Raw genomic sequence first — 18,771 nt, forward strand, 5'->3', positions numbered from 1 at the left:
CGGCTGACAGGAAAGCGGGACACAACTACATGCTCCCAGCAGTTGTTTCAGGTGCCTAAAGCCCAACGGTGCAGCTCTGGAACTGGGCCGAGCAAGAGGCTGCAGCCCACACCTGCAGCGCCCATTGTAACACTGCCTGTCCCTGACCTTGTCTGTGTCCCTGTCCCCCTCTCCTGAGCTGGCACCAGTGCACAGCGCTGCCCAGGCACCGTGAGGAGCAGCACCGTGGGGAGAGGCCGCGGAGCTTCCCCGGAGCCCCCAGCCAGGAATGTGCTGCTCGGCCGAGCTGGTGTGCGGGGAGCCCGCTCCTCTTGCCCAGGTGAGCGGGATCGTCCCCCAGCAGGGGGTGATGCCAAGCAATGCTGCTTGTACCTGGCCAAACGAAGCGCAAAGCCAAGCCAGGAAGACAGCACAGCACAGCCTCCGCTTCAGCGGAACTAAAACACCTCTCCGGCAGCTGCGCTGGCCCATCTCACCACATCGTGCCACCTGGGGCACAGAGACATCACAACAAGGATAGTTAAAGCAAGCGTTCCAAAACTTCGAAGGCTGTGTAACTCACATCTTGAGCTGTTTGCAAAGCATAAAAAAGCACTGTACACAATTCTCTCTAATAAATCTCTCTTAACAACTACCTGCAACATTATGTGTATTTTATTACAAGATGTTAGAACCAGGTGTGTGCTAGAGCAGAGTAATGTGTACCTAATCCAAACACCATTTGAAAGGTCATATAAATGATAACATGGTAAGTACCTTTATTTCAAGTATTTCAGTAGAGTGCATGTTTTATGTAAACCACTAAAATTGGCAGAAAAAGCAACTGCTTTAAAAAAAAACATGAGGACATTCTACGCAGCTCTGGGGCAGAGTATTTACATAAAAATATTTCATAGATTTCAATACTGGATTGTTTTAAACATTCTCAATATTAAATACAACAGTATTGCTTCTTTCGTAAGTTCTTTATGTACTTTAAGTATAGCTATTTAATACTGGAGACTATGGAAAACATTTGTTCATGATTATCCAGAAATACTCTTGAACAAGACTGAAACAAGAGCAGCATGCAAAAATGTATTTAAGGACTATCATCCCAAAATGCTGCTAAAAGCTATTAACCAGTACGTGTTAATTGCCACAGCATTCATATTAATTTTCACTTCAGGCCCGACATTGTGGAATATTTCCCCTGATACATTTTAAACAAAGTTTAATTTAAGGAACTGCTTCTATCAACACTTATGAAAATTAACAGCCAAGCAATTAGCACTCATGAATTATCCCTTCCCCCCATGCTTTCCACAGCATCATTTTTAAAACAGTTGCTGTAAGAGAAATTGTTGGTTTTTAACACATTACCAAAATTGCCCATAAAAAAAAATAATACCATTCAGAGGTACCGTTGCTTGCAGTAGGATTTTTAGTATCTATCCAATCAAAATTCATGGTAACCTATTTTTAAATTATCTCCAGTAGTCAAGTAAGCCCACAAAGCCCCTATAAGGTCAGAAAAACTATAAGACTCTTAAAGTCTTGATTGTCGGCTAGTAATTATGGATTTTGCAATAAAAAAATAAATCAAGAAGACTAGTCTGCATGCAGGAAAAGTTTTTTGCCTTGCACATCAAGTTTATTCTAGAGCTGAATGATCCCTTTTTTACATTTTGATTTCAGCTTTCTTCTTTGACTATTTTACATATCTTTGGCATTTAGTTTATTTTTTTCAACAGTCCTGTAGCACTCCGGTGTTTGTTAACATTCTTCTCAGGATGTAAGAGCAGCCATTTGGTGAGAGGCATCTCAAAAACTGAATTGACAAGACACTTGTCAATTCAAGTGATTAGAATTTCTTAAAGGTGGCAGAGACTACAAAGAAAAATGGATGCGGATGGACTTCAAAGATGACTTCCACAGGAACTGTAAACAGGGGCCTTAACAAGAGTTAGTCATGCAGGTTCCTGCAGAGCTAACAGTCGATTCTTGCATGACTTCCCTCTGTCCCAGTAAGTAGAACTTGGCAACACTTCCTTACTTTTGCTAGTGGTCATGAGGCTGAATAGCTTTGACACTAATACTGTACTAAATCAGTATCCTTTATGACTAATATCTCAGATAAGACTCATCACCCCACTTTCCAGCAACTCACGCAAGTTACACTTGTGATTTGAAAAAAAAGTATTCTGAATTTCTATAGAATGAGAAGACGTATGTTTATAAAACAATTAATGAAAGACAGGTAATGCTAGACCCTCTTTTTGAATATCAAAATAAAGAAGAGCAGAATAATTAAGGTGTTGATTCTGCAACAAAACTTACCACTAAAAATCAACAGTCATTATCTAATAATTGTGATTACTCCTGAAAAGAAATGTTAATCTGAATGTTGTGAATCTCACAGTTCTGTCGCTGAAACAAGCGGTTACAACGCTCTTGTGTTTCATTGCTGGTACATGGCTATGGCTTTCGACTCTGTCTTATGGTCTGTCTTATTTTCCCAACCTTATCAACAGTCAGCTGGTTGGGACTATAAGCCATCAGAATATGATTTTTCAAATCTTGTAAAGAGCAATATAGCTAAACTTACCTATAAAATGTTTGATGATTTAGTTTGCATGCAGATACAGGAAACCAAAATGGCAACTGATTTCTTAAGCCTTCGAGTAATTTACTATACAAATGACAACTGAATTAATAAATAAGGCTTATTTTCATATGATAATCTTAGCTACAGTTTGCAAGATTTATTAACCAAGATGTCCAACCCACATGATTTACAAACCATGCAGGCAAGAGTTAGGTTTACATCAACTACATTAAGGAAGAACTTGAATATGCAGGCATGAGAAGTTATAAGAATGTCTTCTGGTAGGAGCTGAAGTTTTACAATGCACATGAAAGCCAGAAGTCTGTCCTGTGTAACCACGTGCCAAGAGTCACCTGAATTCTTGAGCTGATTAGAATGCTTCCAATGTAGTTGCATTTCACAAGCCATATTCTCTAATTTTTCGGTAATTAATGAACTGATCAGAACAGGAAGAAATTAGAGTGCTTTAAAATTTTATTATTTCATAAAATTGCAGAAGTGGTTATGAAAAAGACACTAAATCTGGCAGAAAACGCCTGCAAGATGTAAGCATTTTAATGAATTGGTTGATGTTATTGCATGCAATGTTTTCTTATTGTTAACTGATCAGCTTAAAACAATAAATCAAAGGCTGGGGTGGGGTGGGGCAGGGCAAGGAAGACCCTGCATAGAAAGGTTTTATAGCATTTCAGGTCAGTTATGAAGCTAAATTAGTGGTAAGTGGGAACCATTCAGCATGCAGTTGAACCCACATGAACAAAGCTCACATACTGTAAATGAAGAGCTTTCTTGAAGGTTTACCACAAAACAGGTGTTAGCCAACAAGCTGAAAGCTTACGTTACAATACTCAAATAAATGCATATAAAAAGAAGGGCCTGGCTATAATCTCAAAGATTTCAGAGCCACTGTGATCCCTCGAGTAAATACATAATTAAGTAGTTTTTTTTTTTTTTTAAAGACATGTTTAATTAGGCCCCTAGCCCCTCCTTATCCCCCCACCTCTCCCCAATTAGGTATCATTTTCCCAAGAGATACGTGGCTCTGTTAATTATGTAAATAAGTCACGCACTACTCCCTGAAAGAACTGCATTTATCTGAAAAATACTGCTCATATATTATCAATAAAAATAAATACCAGATCGATGGTATTTCATTAAAAACATTTTTTAAAAGAAAAAATGATAATCTGGATGTTTACATTACTGCCTGAAAATACAACAAACTTTATGTAAGTAGAGTAAGTCACTAGCAAACTATAATGTTTCCTCTACATCTCAGATGGTCAAGTAGGTATTAAAAAACAACAGATACAGAAGTCTAGAGAATAAATTTTATAACCACTCTATTGAAAAACTTACCAGAGTAATATAAACAATCTTGTTATAATTAATACAGTCTGTTTATAGTCTAACAAAATGCCAATTCAATTATTTTGGAGAGTTACATAAGTACTTTGATTTCTAAATCACACACAAGCTGATTTATATCACCCTACACATCACAACTGAGTAACACTGATGTATTTCATTAATATCTGAAACTAATTCGTACAGTACAATTTCCTTCAAATAGAACAATCACCTGCTAAGTATATCAAATATGAAAATTAAGATGTTCATTACGGTCAACTATAATTCATATAAATAAATAAAAAGCAATTTTGATTATCAAAATGGGAGGGAAAGATGCTTAAGTTTCTCAAATTTCTGATAAAAATTCTAGCAAGGATCCCAAATCATGCTCAAGTATTAAATCAACCAGACTGGGACACCATTCAACTGTAATAAATTTCCCTTAAAGAAGCGTTGATGTCATTTTTACTTCCCCTGTCTGTAACTGTTGCAAGTACATGGAAACATTTGCCAAACTGAAATTTCATGAGGTAAGAACAGCAAGGTATCTTTGTGTTGTCAGAGAAGTAGTGCTATCATTTATTAATGAGGCCAAACATTTTGGAAAACTGAATTAGTATTATACTTACTGGCCCATAGTAGTTGAGGTAAGAATAGAGGCAGCTTTTGCAACATGAACTTCATGGTTTAAAAGTTACCATTCTACAAATACTCTAACTGCTTCTAAATACGCTAGTGGAGTTACATGTCTGACTTTGCACTTTAAAAATACTTAACATAATATGGAATTCTTCCATCAGAATGGCAATGAAGCTCAAACTTCACACTCTCACAGGAGACTCCACAAACAAATCCAGCTGAAAACCGATTCATGCAGTATTTATAATTGTTTCAAAACAAATGACACTGATCCACCACAACATTTATATTCCAGTACAGACTTTATGATATAGAAAGAAAATAAAGAGTAACTAGTTTGCATACAAGGAAAGATAGTAATCCACAATTCTGAGCAATAACAAATGCAAGTTCTTAAACTGAGTGCAGACAAGGAATCAACCTAACCTTCCTAGGTTTGTAATGAACCTCCTGGACTTGTTACATAAATGAGTACTTACACAGAATTACATTCTTTAGTCCTTTTTTTCCCCCACAGATCTTGTCCTATTGCAGCTATGCTTTTCTACCCTCTAAACAGGGCGTGGATTTTTCCACTATTGTGAGAGCATTTTGAAGATAAAGACAGAACAAACAGTGGAATATTTAGCAAGTGCTGTGATGTGACTAAGCAGAAGAGACTTTCAGAAGTGCCAAACAACCAATCATTTATACAAAGGGTCTCACCATCAACCCTATAGATCTAGAACTCTGCCACACTATACATTTACCTAACAAACCTGCTGGAGGAGAAAAACAGCAAGGTAAGGCACAATTTTGTAATGAAAAGTGGAGAACTGGTTCTTCTGAATCTATTATGTTTCAGATGAAGAGATGCATGTTTCCAGATAACCACTCCAAAATAACTAAGCCTACTACAAAGACTAATTAATGTTTGAACCAGTAAATGCACACAAGAACTGCCTAAGGCTTATCATCTTCAGGTCAGGGATCACCTGGATATAAGAGAAAAATATCTGTTTTACTTACCTTGCCATCAAATTTTGAGTACTCATTGAAGGGGTTATTCAGCTGTAGTGGACACTGCTCAAGGCGCACAGACAATATTGACTGCTTCCCAGAACATGGAGATTTTACTCTGAAATTCTTTTTTTCAAACAGTGAGCTCAGTTCCTCTGCTGTAGATCAGAAAAGAGATGAGAGTATTGTATTAGGAGATGTACAGAGACTACTGATTACCACAAAAAGATGACATTATAAGACGGATAACACAAAGTATATAAAACAGTAAATGCTTTAGCAAGACAGAATCTACCACCACTCTTTTATAGCCCAAAGGTATGAAAAAATTAGAAGTTTAAACAATGCTAACATCTGACTGAGGAAGAGATGCATTTTTCCCCATACAATGAACTCATCACTACAAGATCCACTTGAATTGAGATAAAAATAAAGGTTCAAAAAGAGAATTTGGCAGTTTTGGTCTTTCTGCTTGACTGTTTTTCTTTTTTTCTAAAGAACTGTTGTTTTACCTGCAATAGACCATGCAATTGCATTTCAAATTGAGCTTGTAACATGTGTTATTACACTCCATTACTATACTATAATGGCACTGTGCTGCCAGCAGTGGGCTAGAGACTACATCTGATCCAGAAGAACCCTTCCTTTGGAATTTACTTCTCGTGGTAGACTGGATATGGTCTCCTCTCAAAGTATCAAACCTGCCAACACCATTCAGGACAATTAAAAAAAGCTAAAAATAAATAAATAAATAAATAAATAAATAAAAACAAAGGTAATATGAGTTAATGGAGTATTTTGTGGAGTCTGTGAGGTCTCATAAACGCTTCCATCGTAAAGCTCCTTTCATATGAAGAGATTGCATAGCTGAATTACCAGCAACAGTTTTAACTCAAAATTTACAAGAATACTTAAATAAATAAATAAAATTAAATAGGGCTTCTTGTGTTACAAGGACACTACAAAATCAGGACAGAGCCTGGGGTGTTTTAGCATTATTAATACCAATGGGTCTCATCTGCAAGAAACTGTGACTGAATCTGGACAAGTTTTCTCCACATCTGCTCTAGGAGCAAAGAACCCCCAAACTCAATCAATCATTAACTGAGAACCAACACCAGTTCTCCTGGACTGACCCTACTCTGCATTCGTGCATTTGGATTCTCTCACCTCTCAAAGATTTACGTGTTGCCCCTCCAGGGAAATGAAAACGCTCCTAAGGCAGACTGACTAGGGACTCCATCTACAGGGAGATGATTCATTTCTTAAACTGTGAAATTAAAACTTGTCAGATTATAGCTACTCAAAAACGCAATTTATTTTACCAGCCTGAAAATTCAGGCAGCTGGCAAATGTGTTAAATATTTGTACTAACAGATACCTAACAGTCTTGTGAGAGGCTGTGATTAACCAAAAAAGTTTGATTAAACGCTTTTTAAAAATACGGCAACACCACTAGGGATTCTGTGCTTTGTGGTTTTTTTTTTGGGTCACATTCTTACCTTTGTTAAAAACAAACAAACAAACAAAAACCTACCAACCAAACAACAACAATCAACTACAATTGTGCTAGAGCATTACCCCTACCTGGTATTTCTCATCCTTTTTTTTTGGATTGAAAATAACGGTCTCATCCATTACGTTTTGGATTGAGAATAATGGATTTAATGGCTCAAGTGAACAAGTAAGTGTTTTAGTCTCTACGGAAACATTAAGATGATTTGCTTATTGTTTCCTTTTTTGGGATGTGCAAAAAAAGGATCTTGAAAATTATTCTGCATTCATTAGTGACATCTGTTTTGCTTTGAGTTTTGTATAGCTTTCACGCAAGTCAAATACCTTACGTGACCAAAGAGTTAGCTTTAACTGCAACATTTTAATTTATTTATTGAAAGTAAGCCTTCCTGTTATTCTGTGCATGTTTTTTGTTCGAACTTGTGGTTTTGTTAGCTATACAAGTTACTATATATGGGCTGAAGTCTGAGGTTTTTGAATGACTGTCAGTATATTGTGAATTCACATTCTATTTGTTCCTAAATGAATGAATGGAAGATGAAAATACAATGATTTAGTATTTGCTTTCATAGGCTAATCTAAAAATACCTTGCATTTTATAAAAGAAGAGTAACCTTTTCCTATGTATATCAACATTTGGTTTGTAGGACCCACAAACTGCTTTACTAAGGTAGCAAGGCCTCTATCCAACACGAAGCTGAGATGTTATTTTCATTCTACTGACAAAGCACTGATGCACATTAAGCTGAAGTGAATTGGTGGCACAGCTGAGCAAAAAAGACCTCCGGTGTGTTCCACTTCACTTCCATTCAGTCAGTGCCCCTGGAGCATCTTTGTATTTGTTAGTCCCCTGACCAACTCCAAACGCGCACAGTTTTTCTACAGCCTCCTCTCTCAAATTCATTCCTTTCACAAGGCAAGTGGCTTGTCTCATGATGGCAGGCAGACAGATAAGTACAAAATACGTATCTTATTTCTTATTACCGTACACAAAATTACTCGTCTCTCACTTCCCTTTACCCTGCTTAGTAGACTTTTTATTTATGTATATAGCAATAAAAAAAGAATCACAAAGGATATGCATTTGCCTAACACCTCAAAGTATGACTACATATCCACCTCCAGGACAATGCAAATGCTAGTAAGAGTTTCCTTTTACAGCAGGGCATCTCTCTGTGACGAGTTATCTATGGAGATGATGCTATCAGACTAATGCAGTACAGAAGAGCAACCTTCCGGCATCCTTTTAGTTTGCAAGATGTCAGCCATAAGCTTGACTTTGTCTAAAGCTCAGATAAACAGTTGGAAGAAGACAGCCAAATTCCCCCATGTGAGAACTGCTGCATCTATTGTTACTGCTTTAATGTGTATTTACCAATAATGCTAAACTCAAGGAACAGAACAGACAGCACCTCACACACAGAACAAAAAGGAAGACACAGATGCTATGTCTTAAAGCTTCTCTTTTTCCTAGCCTATTACTACTGTGTTGCTCTTCATGCAAATTAGTGAGAAACATGAAGAACCTCAGTTACTAAGCTGAGAAAGAAAATCAATTCTGCCAATAAAGAGAGATACCAAGCGCCTGGAGTTTTTACGTAATTTATTTTTTTATTTAAATTTGATCTGCAGCAGGGAGGTACTGATCCATCTGCCTGCTTCTTCAGTGGCAAACGAAAGCCCAGCACAATTTTACAGAGCAGGACACCTCCTTCGCTGCTGGTTGATGCATCATGTTTATCTTCAAGGGAATGCGCAGAAGGAACTAAATGTCATGGTGGAGCCTACGTGAATAAGAAAACACACAGACAGGAGGAAACTGGAATCTGAGTGTAACTTGGATATTTCTGCAAAGGAGTATCAAGCAGTTAAATTAGGAAAAAAAGAATTGCATCACCAATGGTCAAACGTTACAAAAATATCGACCAAAGAGTTTGAGGTTATGGCAGATTAAACTTTAAAACGTACAGCTCTGGTTACAGAAATAAAGGCAGAAACATTTCACAACGCATTACTAGAGTATCAAACATAGCTGAACACTGTACTAAGGATTAGTGCAACCGGGTTGCTCATGTGAGCAGCTTTGTTCACTCCTCTAAAAAGAGATGCTATAGAACTGGAAAAGGCTCTGCAAATGACAGCCAGGAAGATACAAGGATTTAGGCAAAAAAAAGAAGATTACATGGGGACCTCATTAAGATATACACAAATTTTGAAAGAAGTAGGCATGACAGACCACACAAAGGTTGAATGTGTGTCAAATACAACAGGAATAGATACTAGCTTGAGCTATGAAATAAGAGAACTGAGACAGATTTTTAATTTCATACATTACAATTCAAGCTATGTAGAACATCCAGTCAGAAACACTTCATTATATAACAGTAAAAAAAAAGCAGCATATTCTTGTAGAAGTTACTGATACTAGTATAAGCTAAGACAGCATTTATTATGCTTTTGTTTAAGTAGATCGCATATAGACTTTCCCCTCATGCATAGAAGTGACCGCAAAAAATCTATAAATATAATTTCTAAGAAATTCCTCCTTACTGTGTAGACCAAATACCTCTGGAACAGTAAGAAAACCGTAACTCGTATGGAGATGTTGATCCTGCATTTTGAATGCAGACACTTGCCAATCAGGTACCCTACAGCAACAATAGCGTGTCCTGTTACTTAAATATCTCACAGTAACACTAAAATCTTCCCTGTTGCCACTTCTTGCTCACTGAGATAATAACAGGATGAGAAGATAACGTTGTTACAAGATGACAGAACACACAAACACTGTATTAACAACTTACATTGCAAAAAAACAAAAAAAAAAAAAAAAAAAAAAGCAGCCACTCTAAGTAGTTCAAACCAGCAAACTAAATTTTAAAAATTTAATCTTTACTTTGCCTTTATTAATAATTTGGAATGCCCCAGCCATAGCTTAAAACAAATGGGAAGCCTGTGCCCCCACCCCCCCCCAAACAACACACCATGGGAAGCGCGTAACTGGGAATGGAAGGCAAAACCAGTAACTGGTATTTTCTTTATGCCTTGAAAGTTGAAGTGAAAATTACAAACTGGAAATGCTGTAAGCATCAAAAGCAGAAATAAAAACAGTAGGATAATAGAAGATCTTTTCTTCTTACCTGAGTAAGAAGTATTTCTGTCTTTCCACTGAACATTTTTGCATTTTATTTGATTTTGTCTCTCTTTCCGCAGACGTTCTAGTCTCTGAGCTTGAAAAGAAATATTATAACTATAAGTTTGTCAATGAAAGTTTACTATAAACAAAGACATAATTAACTACCTTTATATGAATAAAGATGTTTTATACTGCATGTGTAGGGGAAAAAGTCATAAAATTTTAAAGGTGGCACCCCTGAAAAGCAAATACCAACAAAAACATGAAAATGTTCTTGATTTATAATTGAAATTAGAGGATATAAAACATTAATAGAGATCATAAAGATAGTATTAACATGGAAGAGAATAATAAAATGTGAAAACTTCTGTGATTAATATGACATTTCATTATATAAATCATTAATAACGGTCTTAAAGGAATTTTAATGCACAAATGAACTGAAGTGAATATTACATTACAGGAATAAAATTACTGTTATGAATTACTCTACCCGTTTCAAAAATTAAAGATAAATGAACTCAGACTAGACTATTAAAGTTTTAAATATAAAATCCTTTATCTAAAAATCATGAAAATTATAAAATGTCAAAGCTATATAAATTAGCATAGCTTTTTCTTCAGTGTGCTGAAACAGTTTATAGGTAGTAAAATAAATGATTTGTATCTTCACAACATTAGTCAAATCTTAAAATGAATATAATATTTCTTTACGTGTATTTTGACTCCATCTTCAAAACAGGGTTTGAAAACAGCCTCAAGTAGTTGCAATACCAAAGAACTTAGAGGCCAGGGTACCAGACAATACAATACCTTTGATCATCTTTTTGTTGACTGTCTCCTGAGAGAAATCCCCCTGTTAACTAAACCTGGGAGCAGCTACCCAAACAATGACCCCAGGAATTAACCGATGTTATAAAGGTACGCTCAGAAAAAGGAAGAAGATTAGACCGGAAAGTAGGACTAATGATGTTGATCACTGAAGGAAACAATTTACTGGATATATTAGCAATTTTGATGTATTGAGATAATTCATTAACTAAAATGGGTTTTTAGAAGAGATTCTAAAATACTAAATTACTCTGACAATTTTTAGATACAATTTGAGTTTCCTGAGCCACTTCACCAATTAAGACAGGATTAATAAATATTTTCTATTCTTTCTACTATTCTTGTTTTTCATTTAGCCCTTGAAATGACCTGTGGACAGAAATAAATCTGCCATTTCCACCCCCCCCCAAAAAAAAAAAAAAAAAAAAGTATCAATGTGGTAACTGATTAAAAAATATTAAAATTCTTCACATACTCTGAAGCTTAACAGCTGCAATGAGCAGCTGAAGGTACAGACACAAATGGGGACTTCACCTATTTCCCACAGACATGAGGTCGGTGCCTAAATTCCTCTGTGCATCTTACTGTTCCTTAAATAAGGAACGTAGCATCCCTGCTTATGAGTGGAAATACTGGGTAAACCACTACTGCAGTACAGATATTCTATTCTGAAAGAAATGCCTTTTCCTTCCCCCCCTCTAATTACTGTCCTGACTGAAGTTCAAAATCACCTCCCAAAACCCCTTCTTCCTAAACGGGCGGGCCTTCGTGAAGCATCCATTTTAAATAGGAATCTAACAGAGAAAGGAAAACACCAGAACAAAAATGAGATCGAGGCGTGTTTTCATCCTGTTTGGAGGCCGCCATCAGCAGCTCCCCTTCCAGAGCAGGCCTTGGGCAGGGGGCAGAGCCCAGCGGGTGCTGAGCGCCTCCGGCCCTGGGCAGGACGAAGGGAGCGAAGCGCGGCCACTCTTCGCTAAGCCTGTCCCCTTCTTCCATCTACAGTCGACGGTAAGTTACCACTCACACTCACTGGGGGATTGTTTTAGAGCAACTCCAGATGAGATGGGATGAGCAGTACCCACGTTAGGAGTTTGAATTATTTGGGATTAGTTCTCACAAGCACGTCAGCCTGAGAGCTTTGTGTGAAACATGCCTCCGACATACTGTGGTGTCAGCTAGATGAGCCTTTGTTTCCAGTCACATGGATGGGGAAAGATGTTTCTTTCCCCTACTTGTAACACCTTGCACACACCTGTCTCGGCTTTACATTTTTTTTTCCCTCAGTATGGCAGTGTCAAGGCAGTGAGGGGATGGAGCCAAGAGCCAGAGGACCCCATGAACCATCCGACTCCTGCAGAAAAGGAGGAAAAATGCAATGGTAGACAACAGCTGCACTGTGCCAGCACATGGCGTGTGATACCAGAACGTGTCTCACCCATTGTGCATCTTAGGGCATAACTTTGATACTGGGATGCATATAAAATTAATTTCCAAATCAGCACATCTGCACAAGATCTACTTAATAACCAATGCTTCCATAGCCTCTCAGATGTGCTGACTCTTCTGCAGTAACCTGTTATTTCTATAATTTATCAAACAGATACAACGCTCGTAAGGTGCTTAATAATAAAAGGCAACGTACTTCACAATAGCTTTGCAAAAGATAATAAGAAGTTATACTCCATCCAAAAACAGTAAAAGACAAAATAATTATATTTAGGACTGTATAAAAACCAGGAGAATAAAGAGCTAACATGTTAAAAAAAAAAACTACCACTACTACCTGTTGATATGCAAAATTACACTATCTTCATTTCTTTCCACATGTAAAAACTTTTTTTTAACTGCTTTTCAGAGAACAAACATTCCTGCTCTTCCTAAATCTACTCAGGTAGCTACAGATTCCATTAAAAAAATGTCCTTATGTTTACAGATTTTAGGAGCAAAAATTGGAGATTTCACAGGTAATGAGTTTTCATGCTTGAGACATACAGACCCCTGGTTTTATGTATGAGACACAGGAAATATTCTGAAAACTACACAGCTACAGAATGAGCGTAACATTTGTGTTTGATACTATTTTGGTTACGGAATAAGAGATAAGGTTAATTTAAATGATTTCCCTTTAACATACTTAACAGCAGATCAATTTTTGTTCTGAACTATTCCAACTGCTTTTTTTTTTTTTCCACACCACTAAAACTCAGTTAATCCTAACACAACAGCAGCCATTTTTCAATAGTAGTAGCATTATTAAAGGACACTTTGCTATTATTCTTCATAAATAAAAGATGTTTTGAAATGGAGCTGAAAAATAGTTTATTAGGGAAAACTCACAGTTACTCGATGTCTTTTACTTGTATCCAGACAAAAAAAAAAACACACTTTTAGATAAGATCTTTTTTTTTTTTGAAACAAACTTCACCAAACCTAGAAATGCACGTTATGAAGCATAATTTAAAAACATTTTCAAATAGTGACAGCACACATCAAATTAATTCCTAATTTCAGACAGTAAACATCTTGCTTATGGCAAGAAGCATGTAATATGTCCTTTACATATGACTGTATGTGTGTCTTAATATACACACGTTTTCTTCCATCAAGAACTTCTAAGTACTTGATTACTGCAAAAAGCATTAATATTAAAAACAGTTAGCTTTCTATTTACTTTATTCTTCTTCCTTTATTTTTGAAAAGGGTTCAGTAGTGATCAGCCTGCATTTTTGTAGGCTTTTTTCCCCATTTTAAATCATCAGCTGATCGCCTTGATAATTGAATTAGGTTCCTGGTTGTATCAGCACACATGATAGAATGTAAAAGACATTCCACATGAAAGAAGGCAAAAAAATGGCTCCCCACTGGGCTGAGTTTTTTTTAACCTTTATTTCAGAATATGACACTAACTGGAAACTGAAACAGTTTCAAAACATAATTTAAATGGAGATTATTTCATCAGTCTACTTGGTGAAATCAAAAAATTTTTGGAGCAATTCTGAAAATTTGTAATCTTTGCTTCTCCTTCCTTATAAACTGTAACATCAAATGAGCTAAACAAATCTTCATGGACAATGCTGGACAATCTGGCACATTAAACTTCTCAACATGCCTTTGAGTCAGTTGCAGCTACATCTTCAGCTTATTTCTGAATGGAACTCATGAGAACAAAGGATCAATGCTCTGTCTTCTCTGCAAGTTTTGACAAATTCTTATTTGTAAAAGGTATTACTAAGTATCTCATACCATACATTTCACTTGTTAGGCAGAGCACAGATGTTTTTTCTGAGCTCTAGGTGGTGTTATAATACCTTCAGAAATAATTTGGAAAAATAGGATGTACCGTGACAGAAATAAAGAGATCAGTATTAACCACCCAATAGCAACCATTTCATACATATTCAATATTGCAGAATTTTTGCACTTTGCATTACTTGGGTATAAGTAGAAATCTGAATATTCCTAACAACAAATGGGACGGTTTTCTTCACATCGAGACAAACGGACCATATTTTGGAAAGGTGCACATCCTCCTTAAACTTACTAATTGGTAACTTAAATCCTAGCTCAAAGATTTTCTCAGATATAAGACTTGAAAAGACAAAATACAGACAAATCATTCACTTCATTGCCTCACAAACTTCATTCCTCTCTTCTATAACAAATAGATTTGATGCATCACTAGGTAGATTTTTCTCAGAAAAGAACGATCCTGTTCAAGAGTTAACACCCCTCCAGACATTAACAATAGAAATATCAAAGACTGTTCATGTACTTTGGATTTAGACTTGATGTCTTTACAAGTTAATTTTTTTTTTATATATAAAGCTGACTACCTCAATGTTCCTCTGTACATGATTAAGTAAAATAGCAATTAAAATTCAGTTGACAGCACACTAAAGTATCTGAATCATAACACGTCCTTTTACAAAAAGGGTCTCTACCTTACAAAAGGAAAACTTTAGCAGGTCTCTAGCTAGTCATGCTCTGATTTGCCCATGCATACCATACCAACAGAAACTGAATTTAAAAGGCTAACATTGTTTCTTCAGCAAATATCACTTACCTGTGTTTGATCGTCTTCTAATTCCGAAGTCCCAGCTTGAGGTAATATCGACTGATTGGGAATATACATAGCCCTGAGTCTCACCGTTGCTTCCCTGTGTTTCTGAACCACTGTCCCCATAGGTTGACGAGGGATTAAACTTCTCCAGGTCGACATCATGATCTATCAGGACCATTTCACACATCCCTGTGTCATCACTGGTCACGTGTGACTGCCGAATATGAGCAAGTATAATTGTTGGGTTGTCCAGGAAAGCCATTCTGTACGCAGGACCACCACTTCACTGTACTATCTTCTCTCCATCTTGTTCCATGGACACTGTACCTAGAAATGCAACCAACACAGCACTTAGGGAAACCCGAACAAATAAACAAAACAAAAAATCACAACCAAACACTGAATCAAGACGGATCACATTCTGGATGCATAAAATCTTACTCAACTTTGTACCGTGAACTATTTTAATTCTGCTCCAGTTTAAGTTACGCTGCTTGCTGAGATCCATTTAAAGAACGGTGCTTTTGGAGGACAGCTTGCAACCTGAATCCCAAGAGCACCAAACAAAACAGCTCCAGACAGCTCTCCTTGCTTTCCAAGGGACGGCTGCTATAAGGTGAAATATTCTAAGTACTACACACAGAAGGATGGGAAGAATGTACACAAAATAAACAGTTGCCCATTAACAACAATAAATTTACAAAAACAGGATTTTGAATTTCCTTTCATCCATTTTAAGAGCGTTTGTTTTCCTTCTGCCTCTGCAACTGCTTAATTACCTGATTCCAGCCCCTTCAGAATTTAGATTTCCAGGACAGACTTTAAACATGAAGAGATTCGTATCTCAGGGCTGAACATTGCACGCCCGCTGCTGCGCGGTGCTTCGTGCAGGACAAGCGCTGCACTACAGAGCTCTGTGAGCACACACCGCCCGCCTGAACTAAACACTTCAACAGCACCAGTTACCCTACAAAACAAAGCAGGTAAAACAAACAACCCCCACTCAAACAGTTGCCCCATTTTACTGTAGCTGAGGATTTACAGTTATTTTATCTAATTCAAGTCCGGGCTGCCTCGGACAGAGCAGCTGCCCGGGCCTCCCGTTCCCACCACCTGCACGGGCCGGCACGAGCCCTTGTGCAGCTGAGACGGACCAGGGCACAGCAGTGTCCTGCTGGCAACCAACCCGAAAAGCAAAGGTGGTGCTCGCTGCCAGGCTCATTTGTGAAGAGCTGCACGAGCAGCAGCACCGCAGGGCACAGGCCGCAGGAGAGCCGGGGTCCCCCGCCAGCAGCAGGGCTCGGGGGGGCTGCTGGGGTTTGGACTCAGCTCTTGGGGAGAAGCAGGCCCAGAAGCGAGCCCCAGAAGTTCAGAATCACCACTGCTTTTCTAATCATTTGTGTATCTCTGAACAAAATTTATGCCAGCTATAGAACTAAATGTAGCAATTTAGCATTTTAAACATAAAAAACAGAAAACCCTATCGTTACTGTTTGAAAAACATCTGTCAGCAAAAGGGAAATAAAATTTAAATCCCCAAGTAGTATCCCATGGAAATCTGGTAAAGGCGGCTGGCCTTTCCTTGGTGGATTTTAACAGAACAAAGTGAAAGAAAGCATGAGGCAGGCTTGTTCCAGGACCAAATGCATTCATAATTTTCCCCTAGGCTTCCAAGGCAAGAGGCACATATTCATAGCAGGAGCCTTGCTACGCGGCTTCTGCATTTAGCTGAAAATAACTGTACTACTTTATTTGCGTACCCATTTAATCAGAGCTAAAGCTACATTTTGAAGATACATTGCAAGCAGCAAATTCACCACCTCTGCTAGTGTCCTCCCCCCAGCAAACAGAGCATTCAGCAAGCAGAGAGTTCGATCCGCCACCATCTCGGGTCTGCGTCCTCCCTTGGCCACAAGTGCTGCTGTTTCTTTTCTGAGAGACCGCGTCTTTTCCATTTAAAAACAAAAAAATGGAAGAACTCAGAAGCATTTTATTAAGCAACAGACCCAGCAGCAAGCAGGAACTCAATAAGAGAATGGTAGAGAAATCAAGCTGGCGTGCAGCTCGTAATGAACAGGCTGCCCCCACCCCTCTCGGTGAGCTATGCCTCCAGCTCGGGGCCCCGTGCCTGCACTCCTGGGGCTGGCCGGGCCCACCCGACCCGGTGCTGAGCCGGCCGCGCTCACCGCCTGCCGCAGCTCTCCAGGGTCCGCGCCGAGCCCACGTCCTATTTTTTATTTTCTGACTATTTCTGTTCGGGAAAGTAGGCCTGCCCTCCCTGCGGGCCCCTCCTTGCCCTCAAAGCAAGGGGCCACGAGGCAAACATCCTCGCCGCAGCGCACGTGCCGGGGGCCCGCGAGCCGTGAGGGTGCGACCAGCGCCGTGCGGCACCCAGGGGACCAACACGACCGAGCACGGACGTCCAGAACGCTGTCTGCATGACAATGCTTACACACCGCTCTCAGGAAAAGGCCATGCTTACCTGCACGCTGTAAGAACTTGTTCAAATAAGCAACTGCCTTCGGCTTCTAAAAGGTCTGCAAACTCCCAATCAAAAATTACTGCTGCCCCATCAATGTGTCATATAAATGTTGGCATGTTAATTGTGTATTTATAAGATTGTTAATGGTTAGTTAATTTACCTCCCACACTATTATTGTACTTGAAATGATTTAATGTCTGCTAAGGGAGTTAACAACATGTAACAGCAGATGCGAGATTTTTACCTTTATACTCTGCACCCCGACTTCGTGCCATTAGCAGTCCGTGTGCTCAATTACCCGAGCTTCTTTACAATTTTACACACGCAATCACTTTTCCCATAAACATGGACAGTGAAAAGCAGTCAGAAATTCTGTTTAAAAGTCTAAAGTTTAATACAAACACATTTTTCTCCCTCCTCTTCAGAATTTCCAAAAGAATACATCTCAATAAAGTGACAATAACTGAAAATTCGATGAATATTTCACACCCCTCAAAAAAAAGAAGTCAGACCTCAAAATTCAATTTAGATTTTTACCCCATACCTTCGTATTTGCTATCTACACAATTCTAAGTGGTTCCTCCTTTTGATAAAAGCAGAATTAGATAGCACAGATCCGGTCAGAGGAATGATGACAGTAAAAGGTTTCAAAGAACCAAAGCTCAGCTTTGCAAACCTTTAGATGAACACCTTTATGCCTCTATGGCATCAATTCCAGCAAAATCACAGATATGAGATCAATTTTTGGAGCTACTCAGCTCTGCCAGCACGCAGCCATTTCTGCGTTCCTCATACCCACACGCCGTCATCACACCCGCAGGAGCTTACACAAGTCAGGGGCTTCCTGAGCACCACCAACTTACACATTCCTCAATCATAAACAAAAAGTAAACGTTCTTTTAATACTTGCAGTGTATAAATATTATACTACCGCTAAATAGAATACTTTGCACAGCTGCCACGCGCACTGTGCGAAGACCAGAAGTGAGAGGAGCCCTGTGAAACCTCGGCAGCCTCACCAGTACGTCTGTATGACATGATATACAGTTCAGTGCTGTGATGATATACGACTTATCAGCAAACACCTTCCGTGATTCATCACACGGGTGGACAGACCCAAATCGGCCCCTCACTTTGTTCTCGATCTTTATTATTCATCTGTCTTA

General features: G+C 38.4%; 1 protein-coding gene across 2 annotated transcripts in view; it reads right to left on the reverse strand.

Moving 5' to 3' along the window:
• The window catches only part of MAPKAP1 (MAPK associated protein 1), a 101,294-nt gene that overhangs the window by 76,476 nt on the left and 6,047 nt on the right, over positions 1-18,771 (reverse strand). For both annotated transcript variants that reach the window (XM_068657156.1, XM_068657155.1), the window contains exons 2-4: positions 15,127-15,450; positions 10,234-10,323; positions 5,588-5,736 (exon numbers count right to left, since the gene is read on the reverse strand). In XM_068657156.1, coding sequence (XP_068513257.1) covers positions 5,588-5,736; positions 10,234-10,323; positions 15,127-15,385 — 498 coding nt within the window. In that variant the 5' untranslated portion in view covers positions 15,386-15,450. The remainder of the gene's footprint in view (positions 1-5,587; positions 5,737-10,233; positions 10,324-15,126; positions 15,451-18,771) is intronic.

This window comes from Anas acuta, chromosome 20 (genome assembly GCF_963932015.1).
Source record: "Anas acuta chromosome 20, bAnaAcu1.1, whole genome shotgun sequence".
In the NCBI taxonomy this organism is placed as follows: domain Eukaryota; kingdom Metazoa; phylum Chordata; class Aves; order Anseriformes; family Anatidae; genus Anas; species Anas acuta.